A 17,946-nucleotide genomic window follows, 5' to 3' on the forward strand; every position below is an offset into this window, starting at 1 on the left:
GCATTGTGGGCTCAGTGTATATTTCTGGAGGCTGCTTACGCCTGCTTTCCTTCCATGCACACCAGGCAAATATATTTCTAATTAGAATAGTATTTTAAACACCCTCTCCCGAGTGACGTTCTTTCAAACACTGTTTAATCAGGCGAGGGACACCTGCCTGCAATGGAAGCATCTGATAGTCTTTCCTAGTGACTCATCTCACCTCCTGTGAAGTACGCTGGTGCAATTACTGGCAAATTAGACTTCTCCTCTACCCCGCCCCGTCCCACCCCTCCCCATCTTCCAGGAAAGCTAGGATAAATGATCAGCCCCGGGCGGGTGTGCAGAGGGGTGAACGCGGCCCGATGACCGGAGCGCGCGGGGCCATCGCTGGGCACCTCCTCCCTCTCCCGCGCCGCCTCCAGAGCGAGTGACAGCGCGTCCTCCGGGCTCAGGAGCGGTGGTGCCGCGCGAACAATCCCGGGCAGGGCTCGACTCGCTGCTGGTGACATCACTCCCAAAGATACTCCCTGCTTTCAGTGCCTGCCTGGGAGAGGCATCTGTCCGTTTGTCCGTTTCCGTCTGCTGCTGGAGAGGGCTTATCGTTGGCCGGGGACAAAGCCTGGGACCAACGAGAGACAGGACCGGGGGGAAGGAGGGAGAGCAAAGGCAGCGAGGGAAGAAGGACCCCGGCAGGCGACAGCATGAAATTCAGCGCAGCTCACTACTTGCTGCCTCTCCTGCCTGCGCTGGTCCTCAGCACCAGGTGAGTCCAGGAGCGGGAGGGACCTGAACCGAAGGGCGCTGCTGGTAGGTTGGTCCGACTGCAGTTCACCTGTGGGGGCCAAGGACAGACCCATGAGCTGTTTGCATCTCCTGCCTAAGTTGGAGGGTCCCTCTATTTTTAGGGTTCTGAAATCCTTTGAGGAGAGCAAAGCCCTTTTCTAGTTATCCCAGTCCTTAAAGTCTCAGTGTTACTCCCTGTGAGAGGACCAACAGCTTTCCCTTGTAAAGACGTGTTCCCTCAAGCCCTAGTAATCGCAAAAGGTAACAGGCAGTAACCAACCACAATAGAGGGCACGGAGAGACCAGGAGGGAACTGTCACCAGGCAGTGCCTTCACACTGGAGCTGCCTTAATAGTCACACAGCTTCCTCATCCCTCAAGTGTGTGTGATTTTAAGATACAGGGAACTAGAGGGGGAAAAAATGATTAATCCCAGAAGATGGTAAGCCTTGCACAAAAGTTCCTGACTTGTGGAATGGCCTGTTTTAACGTCTTGCGTGGACTTGGTGGGAGGCATTTTCATTCGGTTGTCTGTGATCGGGTCTGATTAAAGAGCACACGAGGTGATTAAAAGTTAGAAGACACTCTCAGAGTGCTGATGTAGAGACCCTCCTCAGAAAACATCGCTGTACTCCATCGCTGACCATAAATGGGGCTTTAAGTCCCAGCACAGAGGAGCTATTTTGAGTGGAGGTTTAAAATGAAGTGATTGAAAAGAGTTTTGTGACTTGCCACTGTTCATCAAGTCCCGGAGTTGGTGATGGGCTGGCATTCTCCTGCCATAAGAGCAGCACAAGGGTGGACTGTTTCACTGCCCAGGACTCAGCCTTTATTCTGCATGCCCTTCACATCATATTGGCAGCAACCTCTCCCCCTTGGCTGCTGTAAAATAAAATACGCCCCACAGGATGAGGATCTTTCCAAATCTATGTGAATGGAAACATTATCTGATTGTGTATCTGAGGGAAAATGAAAGGGAGAAAAGAATTAGCTCCAAATCTGGAAATAAATGTATGAAGAAAATTCATGATCTAGGAAAAAATCAAGGCAGTAAAACATGTTTGACTCCACTCCTTATCTACCCATCCTCTTGAAAGCTCTCCTTACCAAACTTTCCTTTGAGTGTGAGGAATGTTAGATTTAGCCCCAATAGTTGATGAACTTAGTCTTTTCTTGTAAACAAGCCCAAGTGACTATAGTGAAATTAGTGTATTCTTTATTTTCTCTGATAGTTGCTGGTCATTTCAGTTCACAAAATGTAGATGCTTTTAAAATCACAGGTACTGCCCAATATTATAATATCTTGCTCCAATTACAGAGCTCATTTTAATATTTGTGGCTAGCTGTCAAAAACTCAATGCAAATTGAGCACCACAGTTAGTCTTTGCAGTGTTTTGCCATTTACTCTGAACTTCTATGTTCTGCTTTAATAATTACTTGTGAAATCTTCTAGAAAAAAAATGGTAATTCTCAAAGTTTGAGTAGATGGCCTCTCAACATATACATAAATTAATAAATATTTAAACAATCAAAAGTGATTTTAAAGACATTGAAATGTATAGTGTTCCATAAGTACATTTGATTTTTAAGGATGCTGCAATTTAAGTAGCTTACAAAGCTCTTTTTTTTAATTTTATTATTATTTTTTTACAAAGCTCTTAAGTCTCTAGCTTCCAAAGTTTTAACTTTGGTTATATAGTATAAAGAGAGACAAAAAATTATCGCCATCCCTTTTATGAAAGTTGCAATTTTTTAAGGATACATTTAAAAAATAGTCAACACATTTATTATAACAAATATTTGAATTAGTCATTTCTAGTTTACGTTAGAGATGAAACTTCTGCAGCGGTGGTTGTATTTGAAAATTGTGACAGGTCTTTAAATTTTCCATTTTTGCTTACTCAACAAAAAGAGCATAGTGGGCTTAAGTAAGTGAAAGTTTTTATAATCAGTGGCATATCTTGTTAATGTGATTACTCAGTAGCAATTATTTTATTGGGTACCCAGATTACCTCCTAACAGTGTGAAAATTAAAAAATGAATGTGATACGGTTAGCATGTCATTTTGCAAGAAGAGATTATGTCCTAACGGGCTGTAACAGAAGGCCATGCTCTTTGCAACATTTAAGAGTTGTTGTAGACATATGGTTAATGTACAAGTTAGAACCTGAGCTGCACAGGTTTGTGAGAACAGTGGCATTAGTCCAGGTGAGTTCATTATCCTGCTGAGACAAACGGTGTAGCTCAGCCATGGCCACCTGTGACAGTGAGTTTTCTAGCCAAAGACTTCTGTTAACTTAGTTTCTTAGTCCGTGGTCCTGTTTGTGAAGCAAATGGCATTTCACATACTTTAGACTGTGTCGAATGCATTAGTAGCAGGGTGTGGCTCTCACTAGATTTTCCTATAGTCTTATCACTTGTCTTTGTCAAGTTCTTTTTAAAGTGTGAAAAATGTAGATCTGAGACTCTTGATGCAAAAAAAAAAAAAAAAAAAATGTATGTTTCAACACCTCTTTCTCTGGGCCTAGCTCTTTAATACCTTGCTATTATCTTTCCACTAGGTTTAAAGTTTGGTTCTGTTTTAAAATACAGGAATGTGTTCGCTAAAACAAATGAGGCAATTAGAGAGTTATTATATAATAGTATTCTATCCACACAAATGAAAACTAAATAATTCTGCCTTTTAAATATGCATTTTTGAATATGTTTCTGTTTGTTCATTCCAACCTTTTTTAAAATTTAGCTACATACTTTATTTTCCAATGAGATATTTGAAGAATCATTACTAGATGATGCAAACATTTAATTATTTGTTCCTTTCAAAACTGAATTTCACAACCTATTTTAGTCAACCCATTTTAAAGAAGTCTTTATTGTTGAGAGTATTACAAATATCCCCTTTACTCCCTCATTGCCCCGTCCACCCAGTTCCCACCCCACCCCAAGCCTTCACCACCCTATTGTCTGTGTCCATAGGTAATGCATATACGCATTACCATTTTGTGGTTAATCTCTTCCTGCCCCTCCCCCAATCACAAAACTTCCATATTTTTAACCATAGTGAACAATATCAATGCCCACCCCCATCAGAGTTACTTTATTTGCCCTGAAACTAAGCTAACTGTTCACCTTTCACAATAGCCAAGAATTATTTATTTTACTGATAAACTCCATAGAATTAAAAAGAGCAGTTTAATTTGCTGGTGTTTTGTCTCCTCTCTTTAGAACATACATATACATTCAGAAAATTTAAGTTAGTGTTAAAAATAATGTAGTTAATACAGAAACACATTTAACCTGTGCACAAATAAATGCATTCAAAGAAAACAAATGTGTTAGTTATTAAGCTTCAGAGTAAAATGACTGTACTTTTTAAATAGCCTCATTCTGTAGAGAATAAATTGCAATTCCAAGTCAGCCAGCAATTCACTTCAGAAAGAAGTCGTACAGGTAGTGAAAGGAATGGTAGGGTGAAAAAATCTTTAGAAGTTCTTGGTGAAAAGGGACTCATGGAGTGCCAGAGAAGCCTTGTGCTTTAGACTGCTGAACCTCTGTTTCTTTATGCTGTGATTCCACTCTTGATGCCTTTGGTTTATTGAGTTTTAAATGGCTTAATGGGGAGAGGAGCATGGCAGGGGAGGAGTGAAGGTCTACTGACTTCTGGTGGAGAACTTTAAGCAGATGGTCGGTTAAAGTCCTCCCAATAGGAGTCACCTTATAGGTCTCTACTGGGCCCTCTGATCAGCAGCCATACCACATGTTTACTTTGGAATCTATTTTTAGGGGATACTATATATTGAGGATGATTTGCTCTGTGCTTTAATCTTCCTGAGAATCAATGTGATATATAGGATAAAGGAAAGGTGAGCACCACAATAAGAACACAGTGAGTCCCAAACATTTTTATTTTTAAGCACCTACATTTGATGTAGGAAACATTCTTGTGTTAACTCCCCCAAGTTGATCTATATAATGTGGAATTATTTTCCCAAGCCCTGCCCATAGTGAGAGTTGCCACACACAAACACCTTTAATCTGACCCCACACATATTCCTTTGAGATAGGAATTACCATTCTGTGTAATAGAGTTAGAGAAATGTCTTTTCTAGGCTAAGAAGATATTAACAAGCCACTATTTTGACTTTTCAAATTTCAATTTTGGACCTTAGTTGCCTATTTCCAGTAGCAGTTTTTTTTAAATGACTTATTTTGTTATTATCTTTGTAGATTAAATTTCCCTTATGACTAATGAAAGGGACACCTCAACTATGCACAGTTTAATTGTACAGACCACTCTCTATGTAATTGAAAGAAAGAAATTGACCTACCAACCAGGAAGCAAAAGTTACTGAAACTGCTGAGGGGTGCGTGGTTCTAATGAAATGTTTTCTCATGTGTGTTATGAGAATGCTTCTGCGGTGTGTGTGTGTGAGTGTGTGTGTGTGTGTGTGTGTGTGTGTGTGTGTGTGGTATATGTGTGTGCCTGTTTTTCACTGACTTCTAGAGGAAAATCGCTTTAATAAATAGGGCAAAATAATTTAAGTAACCTAATTACAAAGATAATGTTTAACACTAAGTTTTATTCTCTGAAAAATAAAAAAAAATCAATTTCAATTTGTCTTTATAATCTTTAGAGATATCTTTGATGTTTTCATTATAATATATTAAGTATGCCTGCAATGAGTCAGCTATTGCATAAGGCATGAGGACAATAAAATAATATATTACTTTCAAGTGCATGTTCCCATAATCAAGTCATGTATAGAAATGATTACGTATAAGACAAAGTTGGATAAATAATAACAAATGTTTTTTTAAAATATAAGCTTTATTCAAATATAATATCAGATTAGAACATTTCCAAATTCAGACTATTAGTCAAACGTTTAACTGGACAGACAAGACAAAGCTTCAGAAACAAAACAAGGAGTTTTGTAGTATCATATAATATACTGTCATAAAAAAAGTTCTAAGTGTGAATAGAGGAAAAAGTGAATAATGCCAATTAAAGAGTATTCGAAGTAATTTCTGTTTTCCAAAGACAATGAGAGAAATCATATTTTATAATTGACCTTAATATTGTACAATGTTTGCAGGTTGTGTAGTATTAGGTACACTGCTTACACTCTCTATCCAGTTTTCTCATGTAGAAAATAAGACTACTCATAGAAATTACTTGAGAAGGTGTGGTAAAGACTGAATGAGTTCGTCTAGAAAAGGAGTTTACCATATTCCCTGGAACACAGTAAGTGCTTAACAGTGTTAGGCTGTGCAGCTATTACTATATGGTTATTACCATTTTCATAAAATCTTTGTATCTGTGAATGATCTGGACATAGCAGAATAAATAAAATCTTGGGTACAAATCAATTGGATGGCATAAAATTAACAAGAATCAAAGTCATCATCTAAAAAAAGAGAAAATATTAGCAAAGAAGAGAGGAAGCAGGAGAAGTAGTGAGGATTACCTGGTAATGAGGCTTATTCTTTCAAAAATGTTTTGTTCACAAATGCTTGGATGGTGCTGTGTACTTTGGTGAACACCATGAAAAACTTCAGTATTTAACTTAATCACATGGAATGTGATTTAGCACAAAAGTGTATATTTAGCTATATATATATATTATGATTGATGTACTGCAAATGCAATTAAATTTGAAATATATATATATATATATATATATATATTTCAAATTTAATTGCATTTGCAGTACATCAATCATAATATCAAATCAAAGCCCTAAGCACAGGTGTCAATGAATAAGAATGGATGTTTTCAAATTACATAGGCAGGGTTGGTATAAAGTGTCTATAACTTTATTTTCTACTTGTTAATATGTTTCATCAAATATGAACAATCTTTAAGATATACATTTAGAAAATTTAAAGGTAAGAAAAGGTAACATTGAGATTTTCTTCCTACTATTGAGAACAATTTGAGAACCACTGATATAGAAGAAGCTCAACTGTTTGTTATATGTATTCTGAATCATCACATAAAAGGACTTTATACTAACCCAGTTTTGAAAATAACTTTACTAGTAGAAGCTATCTAGTCTCAACTAGTTTTGACATACTTTATCACAAACTATGCATAATTATGCCATGAAATTCTAGTTACTGAATGAAAAAAATGATTTTGTCACAGATTATTGTGTGTATGAATGCGTGATGACATTTGTCAATCTAGTGCAGTGGTCGGCAAACTGTGGCTCGCGAGCCGCAGTTTGCCGCTCTGTTGACTAATGAGTTTGCCGACCACTGAACTAGACTCTAGATTCCAATAATTACAGGCTGTTGGTGTTCCTTGTGATTAAGCCCCTATCGGTCAGTGGTCGGCAAACTCATTAGTCAACAGAGCGGCAAACTGCGGATCGTGAGCCGCATGTGGCTCCCGAGCCGCAGTTTGCAGACCACTGATCTAGTGGATCATAGTACAGGTATAATTTGCTTCTCAAGGGAAATAAAAGGCATAGAACGTATTATGTTTGCATCAAATAAAGGACACATTTTTACTGGGATATCTAAGAACTTTGCTTCATGATTATAGGAGACAAAGAAATACTTAACCCGTTCCATTCAGATATAAACGGAAGGTCAACCAAGTAAATCATGCTCTGATAATGACCTTATAAACACTACAATACATGGGTATACTATAGATTGTGATATCATTGTTATGTCTGACTGTGTTTGGTGTTGCTTTTGAGTGTTTTAATCTCTTTGAGTGTACTTAGAAGGTTGTGTTCTAGTCCAAGGCCCTTTACTTTGGAGGTGAAAAAAACTGAAGTCCAGAATGACAGACTTATCTAAGTCCACAGAAATCAATCAAAACCAGAACCCAGAAGGTGCCCTAATCCACTTTCCGTTCCATCATGTGATGGCTCTCCATGATATATCTCTTCTGCAGTCAAGCAACATTTGTATAGTTGGTGCCTACAATATAGTCAGAACTAGTCTAATTATTGTAGAGTATAAAGTAATTTTAAAACTAATTCTCTGACCACATGTAATGTAATTAAGATAGTACAACAGGCTATTATCAAAGGGAATTATAATTGTTGAACACCACTTGTTCACCTGTGTTCATTTGCTTGTTGAAGAATTGGCTGGCCTAAAAAAAAGATGCTAGGTCATTTTCAAAATCCATAGCAGAGTCATTAATGAGTTCTCATCTTTGCATACAGTTTACCTCTCAAGAGATACACCTATAATGGTTCCTGTTGGTCTTAAATTGTACTGTAAGATGACATTTTTGGTGCTTTGGAATCTTTATCATTGAAACTATCTTATATAATAAAAAGGTAATATGCAAATGGTCGTTACACCGAGACATGTAATGACCAAACAGCAGGAGGGTGGGGCAGGAAGCTACCAGCGGAAAGCTATAGGAAGGCAGGGCAGAGAGCTAGGAGCAGTGGAGAGCTACAGGAGGGCAGGGCAGCGAGCTATGTGCAGCAGAGAGCTACAAGTGGTGGTGGGCCGGGAGGCCCCCTGAGGCAAGCGGCAGTGAGCTACTAGTTTCCTATAAATTTCCTGGCTAGACATTTGCTTAAATATTTCTTACCTATTAAGTCTATGCTACAGCTGTGTTGTATTGTTCAATGGGCAGCATGCTTAACTAGCTTACAAAGATGAGATATTAAATATGTCCACTTCTAGCTTTAACGTACAGTGACATTACTTTTCATTTGCTTTACATGTCTCTATATTTTCATTATGTCCTATGAGTAATTTATAGTTATGTAACATTTGTTTAGGGTTAGGTGGTCATACATTTCACCTTACTTGTACATATCACAAATCAAATTCTTTGTCTTTAAATAGGTTTATCAACCACTCTGAAACTTCAATTTCTCATCTATAAATTGAAAAGTAGTAATATATAACATTTAAGGTTGAAAAATATATTTAAGTTCTATCTTCGTGCATACACATAACTTTACTGTTATCTCTCAGGATATCCTAAGACATCTATTACTTTACATAAAGATGACCGTTTGGTGTGTTGCTTTTATATTAGACACCTGAAGCAATCAACACTTAATTTAATTATTTTATTAAAAAATCAAGCCCAGCCGGAATTTCTCAGTGGTTGAGCGTCAACCTGTGAACCAGGAGGACAAGGTTTGATTCCCAGTCAAGTTGTGGGCTTGATCCCCAGTGTGGGGCATGCAAGAGGCAGCAGATCATTGATTCTCTTTCACTATTGATGTTTCTATCTCACTCTTCCTCTCCCTTCCTCTCTGAAATCACTAAAAAATATTTTTTTTTAAATCGAAATAAAAGAATTTCAAAATTCTTGATGGTACAGCCAAAATAATAAAATTGTGGTTTATTTTCTGATAAGATGCTTCTGGAGGCAAGGGAGGGAGGGATATGAGCCCAGTGAACGGTTCTTAGAAAAAAAAATAAACACACAACAAAAATAAAAAAATAAAAAAAACAGGGAACAAAAAACATGCAAGGACTTGCTGCCTTTCAAAGTAGTCCCTGCAGCTGAGTTATGGTATTGGCAAAAACTAGTGCAGATTCTGGGCCAGCTTTCATCTCAAGTTCCTATAGGGGATGTGACTTTCTCCTGTCTATCCTCAAGAGGGTTATGAGGGTTTCTAATTTATGGCCCTTCAGACTCTGATTCAAAACAGAACTCTGAGCATCCAGAAGCACTTACTCAGTGAGTAGCTGATTGATGGGGTAGGCAGGGTTACAGGAAATGTTTACCTTGTCACCTGGGTTAAATCCAAAGAATACGGCATCAAGTTGACTTTGAATCTTCCTTACTAGCTACCTCACCTGGAAATGTCAATTAACATTTCTTAGCCACATTTTTCTCATCAATAAAGATGTGATAACAGTGACTCAGATTTCTTTCAAGAGGATTGAATAAACTAGTGTATACAAAGAATAGTGTCTAAAACATAATATTTCCCCCCTCCAGGTTCATGCAGATAATTTGAGGCCTATGTAAAAGCCAACTCTGGGTCACCCTAACTAATCCCAGATGGATGTACTGATTGAAACACCTGTAACATCCTCAAAACAAGCCATGAAACACCTGTAACATCCTCAAAACAAGCCAAACAAAAACCTGTAAGACCTAACCTAGCTTCCATTTTGAATCTGAGAGCTCCAAATTATGTTGTGTAATCTGGTTAATCATTAAATACAGTTATTATATTGCTATAATATCAAATTAATGCTTTTAAAGAAGGTTAATTTTTCAAGAATACCTAAAGATGGCAGGACCAAAGAGATAATCTTAAACTTAGACATCATAAACACCAACAAGCCTTTTGACATGTCAAGGCTTCTGTACTTTTATATTTAAGTGGTCTTATAGTGGAGTGAGGTCAGTCATGATCTACACAGAATTGTTGAGAAGAAGAGGCAGGGATGGCAGAGAGAGCTGAAACCTTGACACAGGCCTCTTTGAAGACTGTGTGATTGGGCAGAGATGGTAAGAGTGGAAAGGAAAGTTCCCCAATACTAGCTTTCCTGTTTTTTTTTTTTTTTTTGGCTTTAATTTTCTTTTTTCTAATGCTTGCAGTCACTCATTGCTAGTTTTTGCAGTAAACTAAACCCTTAGAACTGGTCAGTAAAAGGGGGGGGGGGAATGCTCTGCATTATAAAAGAAACAAGAAAATGCATGAAAAATTGAAGTGACATCTTGGCAAGAAGCAGAAATGGTGGAGGAAGCTTTATATTGTTAAGGGCAAGAAGCTTTTTCCTTTGGATGCCACGAAGTGAAATGTGAGCTCATGCTACAAATAAGAAGTTCACATAAAAAATGCGGACAAACTGTTCTTTTTCTGACACTATAATTTAGGAAAATATTGAACGATATTGAATCCCTTTTGAGCCTTTTGTGTAGATCTTCATTTCATTCAGTCCTTTTATACAACATGTAAGTTACAGGTTCAGCCAATGTTTTTGAGGAGTAATTCTTGCCCTGGAAGTAAGCTAGATGCTTATTGTCACTTGCCCCTTGCTTCCTTGCCGTACATTACACTTATATGTGTTTTATCACTAGGAGCCTGAGTTTTGGACACATTAAATGATTAGCCTATATTCTCCCAGCTGGAAAGTGGTCAGATCCTAGCTTATTTCTGAGAATTGCTTTCTGAAGGCAACTATAGCACTGTTTACAGAAACTAATCTCTGTACAAATATACTCTAAAGAAAAATAATAATGTATAATACAAACAAGAATGCTGAAACAAAACCATGTGGGCAAATAACTGTATGTTTTCATGGCTACATAAATGTGTTCTTAAAAATAAATCATCCAAAGAAATTCATTATTTTTTATGACCAGCCAAACTGAAACCTTTACCATGAATACAAAGTCTACCAGCTAATTCAATATTTCTGTTTAGAAATCATATATCTCTCCTCAGATCATTGTCTCTCAAAGTATATCTCAGTGTACCTAAATGAGAATCACCCAGAACGCTTGTTAAAAAGACAATTTTCTGGTCTCTATCCTAAATATATTAATTAGATTCTTTGAGGAAGGAGCCAAATAATTTTCATTTAATGTGGAACCCGATGCTTCTGATGTACATGGAAGCTTCGAAACCCCGGCTTCAATATTTAAGCACTCTGGAGTCTAGAACACCTTGATCTCTTTGGCATTTACTCAACATACTAATTGCAGCTGAAGCCAGGAGCTTGAAATGATCGTGATGTTCTGGCAAATATCACTGTTATTTTCAATGTATATCAATAAATTTAATAAATGAGTATCTTGCTATGTCTCAGGCTGCATTGATCATTCAAGTCACATGAACATGATTCTCTGCCTTGTGTACCTTTCTGCAAAGGGCTGGGGAAATGCTCAAATGAATTAAGTGACATAGCACTGTATTACATGGATATATCAGGAGCATCCTCTATTTGGAAAGCACTTGACAGCAAGGTGACATCTACAAATACACTGAAAAGAATGAGACTTAACTCCACCTTCCACCTTGAGTTCATCACTTCAAGCTGTATGATAAAGAAGCAATGAAAACCACGGCTAAGGAAGTGCTTGTTGTTTTCTACTTAGGGCAGGAAATCTGAGTCTTCAGACCAAGCAGAAGTAACATTTAGCCTTGAAATAATAAAAGTTTTGATTTCCCGTTCTCCACTCTTTCCCATTTGCAGCTGTTGGTTTTGCCTTGTGTGGAAAACAAATTTTCTCAATTAACTTGCTGTATTAAACAGAATGTGCAACTACGCCAGCCAAAACAAAGGAAGGAATAACGAAGAAAGGAATCAAAAGATTATATGATAATAAATAACTACTAACAACTTTATAATATCTTAAACCAGATTAGTCCTCACAAGGAACTTCTGAGGTGGTTATACCGATGTTGCCTCCATTTTATATGTATGGAGCTAAGACACATAGGTGTTAGGTTACTTGCCCAAGGTGGTAGATTTGATTTTATTTTTATTTATTTTTATTTTTATATCTTTATGTTGAAGGTATTACATATGTCCCCTTTTTCCTCCATTGACCTGTCCCAACCCATCCCCCACCCCCTCCCTGGACCTCCACCCCAGGCCTTCACCACCTTATTGTCTGTGTCCTTGGGTTATGCATATATGCTTACAAGTTCATTGGTTGATCTCTTCCCGCCACCTTCCCCTGCCTTCCCTCTGAGGTTTGTCCATCTGTTAGATGCTTCTGTCTCTGGATCTATTTTTGTTCACCCAGTTTATGTTGTTCATTAGATTTCACATAGGTGGTAGATTTTAACTAAAATGCCAACCAGGAAGAGAGCCCGTGCTCATAATCACTATGCTATAGCGCCTCCTAGTGTGTGATACAAAGCACTGGAATGAGCCAGTGTCAGCCTGTGTGTCAGCCTCATTTGTGGGTTCTGATTTATTCAGTGAGAGAAGGAAAGAAAAATGTAACTTCCTGTCAGGTATCTTCTAAGTTCACAGCCAGAAAATCCTATCTTGAAAGTTCTAACTAAAATGATTATTTTATTTTTATTGTGAAAGATAATAATCCTATATTTGTATAGTGTCTTTTTTAATGGATGTTGTTTTCCAAAGCCGCACCAATGAACTAAATGTTCTACTGCCTGGCTCTAGTTGACATCCAAACTTGAACTGTGGCAGCAATCAGACTGACCTGCATGCTAATTGCACCTCAGCACCTTCTACCTTTGTGATCTCAACTGCTTGGGCTCATAATTTAATTTTTCAAATGTATCACAGTAGTTCAAGGTTATTGTTTGTTTTCCATGTGTATGAATTGTACTACACAATCTCTAGGGTTACTTTATCTAACTTTTGTCCAGACCCATGAAGGCGCTTTATAGATTAGGATGCTAAGGATTGGAAAAGTTAATGTAGCTAAGGTCACAAGATTACCAAAAGGTAGAGGTGGAATCTGAACCCATGATTTAATAAGCATAAGCCTCCAAATGAGGATCCTCAGACCATCAGTGAACATCAACATTTGTGGTGTCAGGCACTTGGGAAGTAACTCAGAAACAGGAGATGCTGAGAACCACATGCAGACTAGTGTACAAACATGACTTGTGTCATACATGCACATGGCTGCATGAGCCATGGGGTCTGGTACACTTTAACTTTATGTCCCATTTGTGTGGAAACCCTCACAACATCCTCATGTCATAAATAATGTCACTTTTTGTTTTATGGATGTGAAAAGCAAATCATTTGAACTCAATCTATTTTGAAGATTGACTTAATAGTACTAATAATTAATAATAACAATGATGATGATAATGGCAGCCAGAGGTTTTAGGAGCTTTAACTACTTTTACTGAAACTGCATTTCCAATGGTAGTCAGAAGATGGCACTGTGAAGTACAAAGTACAGTACAGTCATATCTCTGTTCAGGATTTAACCTATTTATAGGCTGTCACATTCTTCTCAAAATTGACATCTAAAAAAAATGACTTGATTTAATGTCTCAATAATTAACATATCAATATATGTCTATATTTGTATAATGTATATGTATGTATGTGTATGTACTAGTATATGCTAGTGGCCGGGTGCATGGATTCGTGCACATTGAAAGGAAATCAGGAGCCCACACCACATGCCCAGGGAGTTTCCACATCCCCATGAGCAGCCGGGAAGTCGCATGGGGAGTCTGTCCTCCTCCCCGCAGCTTCCTGAAAAAATATTTCCAAATGTTCCTTCTGTGGCCAGGGTTGCGCCTTGCGGGCCAAGGTCCCTGGTGGACACTTTGGGTTGTGCTGGATGCTTTCCATCACTCAGAGTAGGATAAGAGACACTCCAAGGTGAACAATACATGGGGATCTTGGAGGGTGGGGGTGCTCTCTCACCCACACCCCCACCCTTCCGATCCATCTCACTGAATTTTACCCCTATTGTCAATTTCCACCTTGTGGCCATTTTTATATTGGTGCCTTCCTCTGTAGCTCTGGGGCAATCTGTAAGGGATGAGATTTGATCTCGATGCCCTGGGCAGAGTTCCAGGAGCCCAGCGGCGCTATCAGGTTCCTCCTGGGTATTCGAAGTGTCTGTGCTTCATTCATTCCCCAGAGATTGTACCTCTAGGCTTATGGGGTATGTGCCTCATTGCAAGTTCTGGCTGAGCTGAGCTGTGGGCATCATCAGGGCGGGTGGGGGGCGGTGGGGGGCGGAGAGGGGGGTGTGCATCCTCGCCACTGTCCATGGGCCCACCCGGGGAACCATGGTGAATGTGGGAGTCTGTATACCGGCCAGGCCTGGTAAGGGTGTAATGGGCTCAGCCAGGGACACATGTAGGAGACCCACTCATTGGATTAGGATTTTCTCACTTTTTCTGGGACTTTCTCTGGATGTGGGGACTGGTCCGGCTCGGAAGTGGCAGCTGTGGGTGGTAGGAAGGAAGGAGGGAGAGGCCAATCGCGGTCCCCGTTAAGGCACATTCTTCCTATTTCAGTTCTACATCCAAAGTAACCCAGCAGTAGCTAAAGGGTGGAACGTGGCCCAGATGCCCGAGGGGGAGTTCCAAGGGGCTGGCGTCGGTATCAAGGTCATCCTGGTCAAGCATGAATGTTCCACGCTGCATTTGTTCGCAGTAGATTGTACCTGCAGGGTATAGGGGTGATTTTTCCACGCAACGCCTGGTCGACCTGTGGGGCTGCCTGAACCGAACAGGTCAGGCCCGCACCTGCTGGTTCCCCTCCACCCACCGGAGCTGACCAGCGCTCTGCAGGGATCCAGGAGTGGGTATTCGGTGCCAGGTCGCTGATCTTTCTGGGAGATGGGGCTGGGGCCGAGTGTAGGTGGAAGTTGCAAGGGCTCACCTGTAGACACATGTGGGTGTCGGTCATTGGGCTGGACTTCACCAGCACTCGCTCTCTAGATGGGGGCCGGCCCAAGCAGTATGTGCATGAAGCGCCTCTGTGGGTTTTTCTCGAGCCTGCATCCAGAGAGCTAGAGGGCAATAGATAAGGGGTGAAGTGCAGCCACAGGGTGGGAAGGGAGAGTTCCAGGGGTCAGGGGTGGCTGATCCATGGTCATTCCAGCTACACCCCCATAGGCATTACCCTTACCCAGAAGTTTTGACTTCAGGTTAAAGACATTAGTACATTATTAAAATGTTTTTTACGTGTTTTTCCCTAAGCCTTAGGACTGTCCTAGGCATTGGGACTGCAGTCTGTTCGCTGGAGATTGGCCTGCCAGAGGCGGAGAAGCTCACCTGCCACAGCTGCACTGGCCAGCTGTGAACCCGGCTTCTGGCTGAGTGGTGCTTCCGCAGTGGGAGTACACTGACCACCAGGGGGCAGCTTCTGCGTTGAGCATCTGCCCCCGCGCTGTCCCTCCCCCCGCCCCCATCAGTGTGCATCATAGCGACCAGTCATTCTGGTTGTTCCACTGTAAGGGTTAACTAATAAGTGGGAGCAGGCATTACACACACACACATGCGCGCGCGCACACACACACACACACACACACTACATTTCCAGTCTTGTATAACATTGTGTAATGACTATACAGTCTTATACAGTCTTTCCTGTATAGGGGTGGGTCATATGATCTTTCAGGATATAGGTGGGCCAGAAAGTCCTCAAGGTTAAATTCCTATCTCCATAAAAGAAGAATAGAATTAGAAAGAATGCAGCAAGCAGGGGAAATAACATAGAGGATTGGTCTTCTAGGGAGTTGATGGCATATCAGTTCAGTCAAATATTCAATAGATTAGCATGTAGAATAGCTATAGGAAGACGTGTCACAGTATACTGGATTTTAGAGATTGTAGTAGGTCTTCTTGGTGCCTGGTCCAGATTCTCTTCACTAGGAGTGCCCCATCTGCAATGGCTGACAAGTGCCTATCTCCACAAAAATAGCTCTGAGGATACTGAGATTCTTCCCTTAGCCCTGGGTTTTATCCTCTCAGCAACACCTTCTCCCATCTCTAACCTACCATAACAGGGTTCCTTTCTATGCCTCAGGGTATTGTATTCTCTCCCCCCACCCCCAAACTCACTCACTCCCCTGTGCTTAATTAGGTTTCAACCCCTACCCAGGTATTATACACTATCTCTCTCCATGATCTCCCTGTCCCCCAACTCCCTGGTGCTCTGTACCCCACCCCTACAGTCACCTATGTGTATGACTGATATGCAGGTAACATCAGAAGGCCTCCTGCCTCAATGGGGGTTTACCTGTGTGGTGCAATTTGCACTCCAGAGCTTCCCTAGGGACCAGGTGAAGCTATCTTCTGCTGTGACCACTTCCTTGCTGAACTTTTTTGACCTATCACATTCTATCCACACCTTCATTTGAAAGTATTCCCTCATCCTGGTAAATTAATTTCTAAAGGAGGGCCATCTTACCTTTACATATAGGAAAATTGACCTAAGGCAGAGGTAGATCCATCTGGGATTGAATCCCAGTCTTCCACATTGCTAGTGTGATTTGGAGTGAACTGTTGAATTTTTGTTGCTTTTGTTTCGAACAGAATACAGATCTAAAACACTTGACACTTACACAAGTGTAATATGTTACTTTCTTTGCCATCCCATTATGGAAATGAATGCAAAACCTGAGGCTGTTTCCATGGAATGAGAGTAAGTCTTAGGTGAATATGAACTTCTGAGACCACTCAAGGTGGAATGAGTGATGTGATGCAACCCATGCTCCAAAGGTCTCCCTGTGGCCTTTTGCTTTTTGAGGCTTGAGAATTTCTTGTTGCCATTTGTATTATTTTTCTCTTGTATTTCTTCCTATGCAACATACAGAGTATTTTTTTAAATTGCGTTATCTGTGTTCTAAATTGAAACATATAAATGAAATCTTACTTGAAAAAGGTGGTTCCCTGTCTGAAGAATTATTGCAAAAGGTTAAGACTACTATATGTGAATATCATCTTTTAGGTGAAAGCTTTCTACCATTTCTTCAATTTCATGCTTATTTGTTTCTTACATGTCTAAACAATGATTCCAAAAATATAAACCATTTCAAAGAGGAGCATCAATCACATCACTTGCAAATAAATTATTCTATCTAATAAAAGACTAATATGCAAATTAACCATACCTCCACTACACCCACCAGCCATGCCCACCAGCCAATCAGGAGTGAGTATGCAAATTAATCCAACCAAGATGGCCGCAGCCATAGAGCGAGCAGGAGGCTTGGGTTTCCCCAGCAATGGAGGAAGCCAAGCTTCCTGCACACTCAGGCTGCCCAGGCCTCCGCTGAAGGCTACAAAATTTCAATGATAGAAGATAAATAAATCGCAACAAAAATGGCTGCAGCCACGGAGCAAGCAGGAGGCTTGGCTCCGCTCAAGGCTACAAAGTTTCAATTATAGAAGACAAATAAATCCCAGATCCCAGGGCCTCTGCTTGGGTCGCTGGGGAGTGTGGCTGGCCTGCAAACCACCACAGGCCCCTCGCCCAGGCCACCCCACGCCCCAAGGGAACCCCAACCCTGATCTGATCTGGGACACCCTTCAGGGCAAACAAGCTGGCCCCCACCCATGCACCAGGCCTCTATCCTACCTAATAAAAGAGTAATGTGCAGATTGACCATCACTCCAACACACAAGATGGCTGCCCCCATGTGGTCAAAGATGGCTGCCCCCATGTGGACACAAGATGGCTACCACAAGATGGCCAGCAGGGGAGGGCAGTTGTGAGGGACCAGGCCTGCAAGGAAGGGCAGTTGTGGGTGATCAGGCCAGTA

General features: G+C 40.4%; 1 protein-coding gene across 3 annotated transcripts in view; it reads left to right on the plus strand.

Annotated features, from left to right (window-relative positions):
• Positions 1-313: 313 nt before the first annotated feature.
• Positions 314-17,946, plus strand: part of LUZP2 (leucine zipper protein 2) — a 328,528-nt gene continuing 310,895 nt past the window's right edge. Inside the window, exon 1 of one of the 3 annotated variants that reach the window (XM_080640495.1) lies at positions 314-745. In XM_080640495.1, the coding sequence (XP_080496621.1) occupies positions 684-745 (62 nt within the window). In that variant the 5' untranslated portion in view covers positions 314-683. The remainder of the gene's footprint in view (positions 746-17,946) is intronic. The other 2 variants (XM_080640497.1, XM_080640496.1) reach the window with 2 other exon arrangements.

Source organism: Plecotus auritus, assembly GCF_963455305.1.
Source record: "Plecotus auritus genome assembly, chromosome: 9".
NCBI lineage: Eukaryota > Metazoa > Chordata > Mammalia > Chiroptera > Vespertilionidae > Plecotus > Plecotus auritus.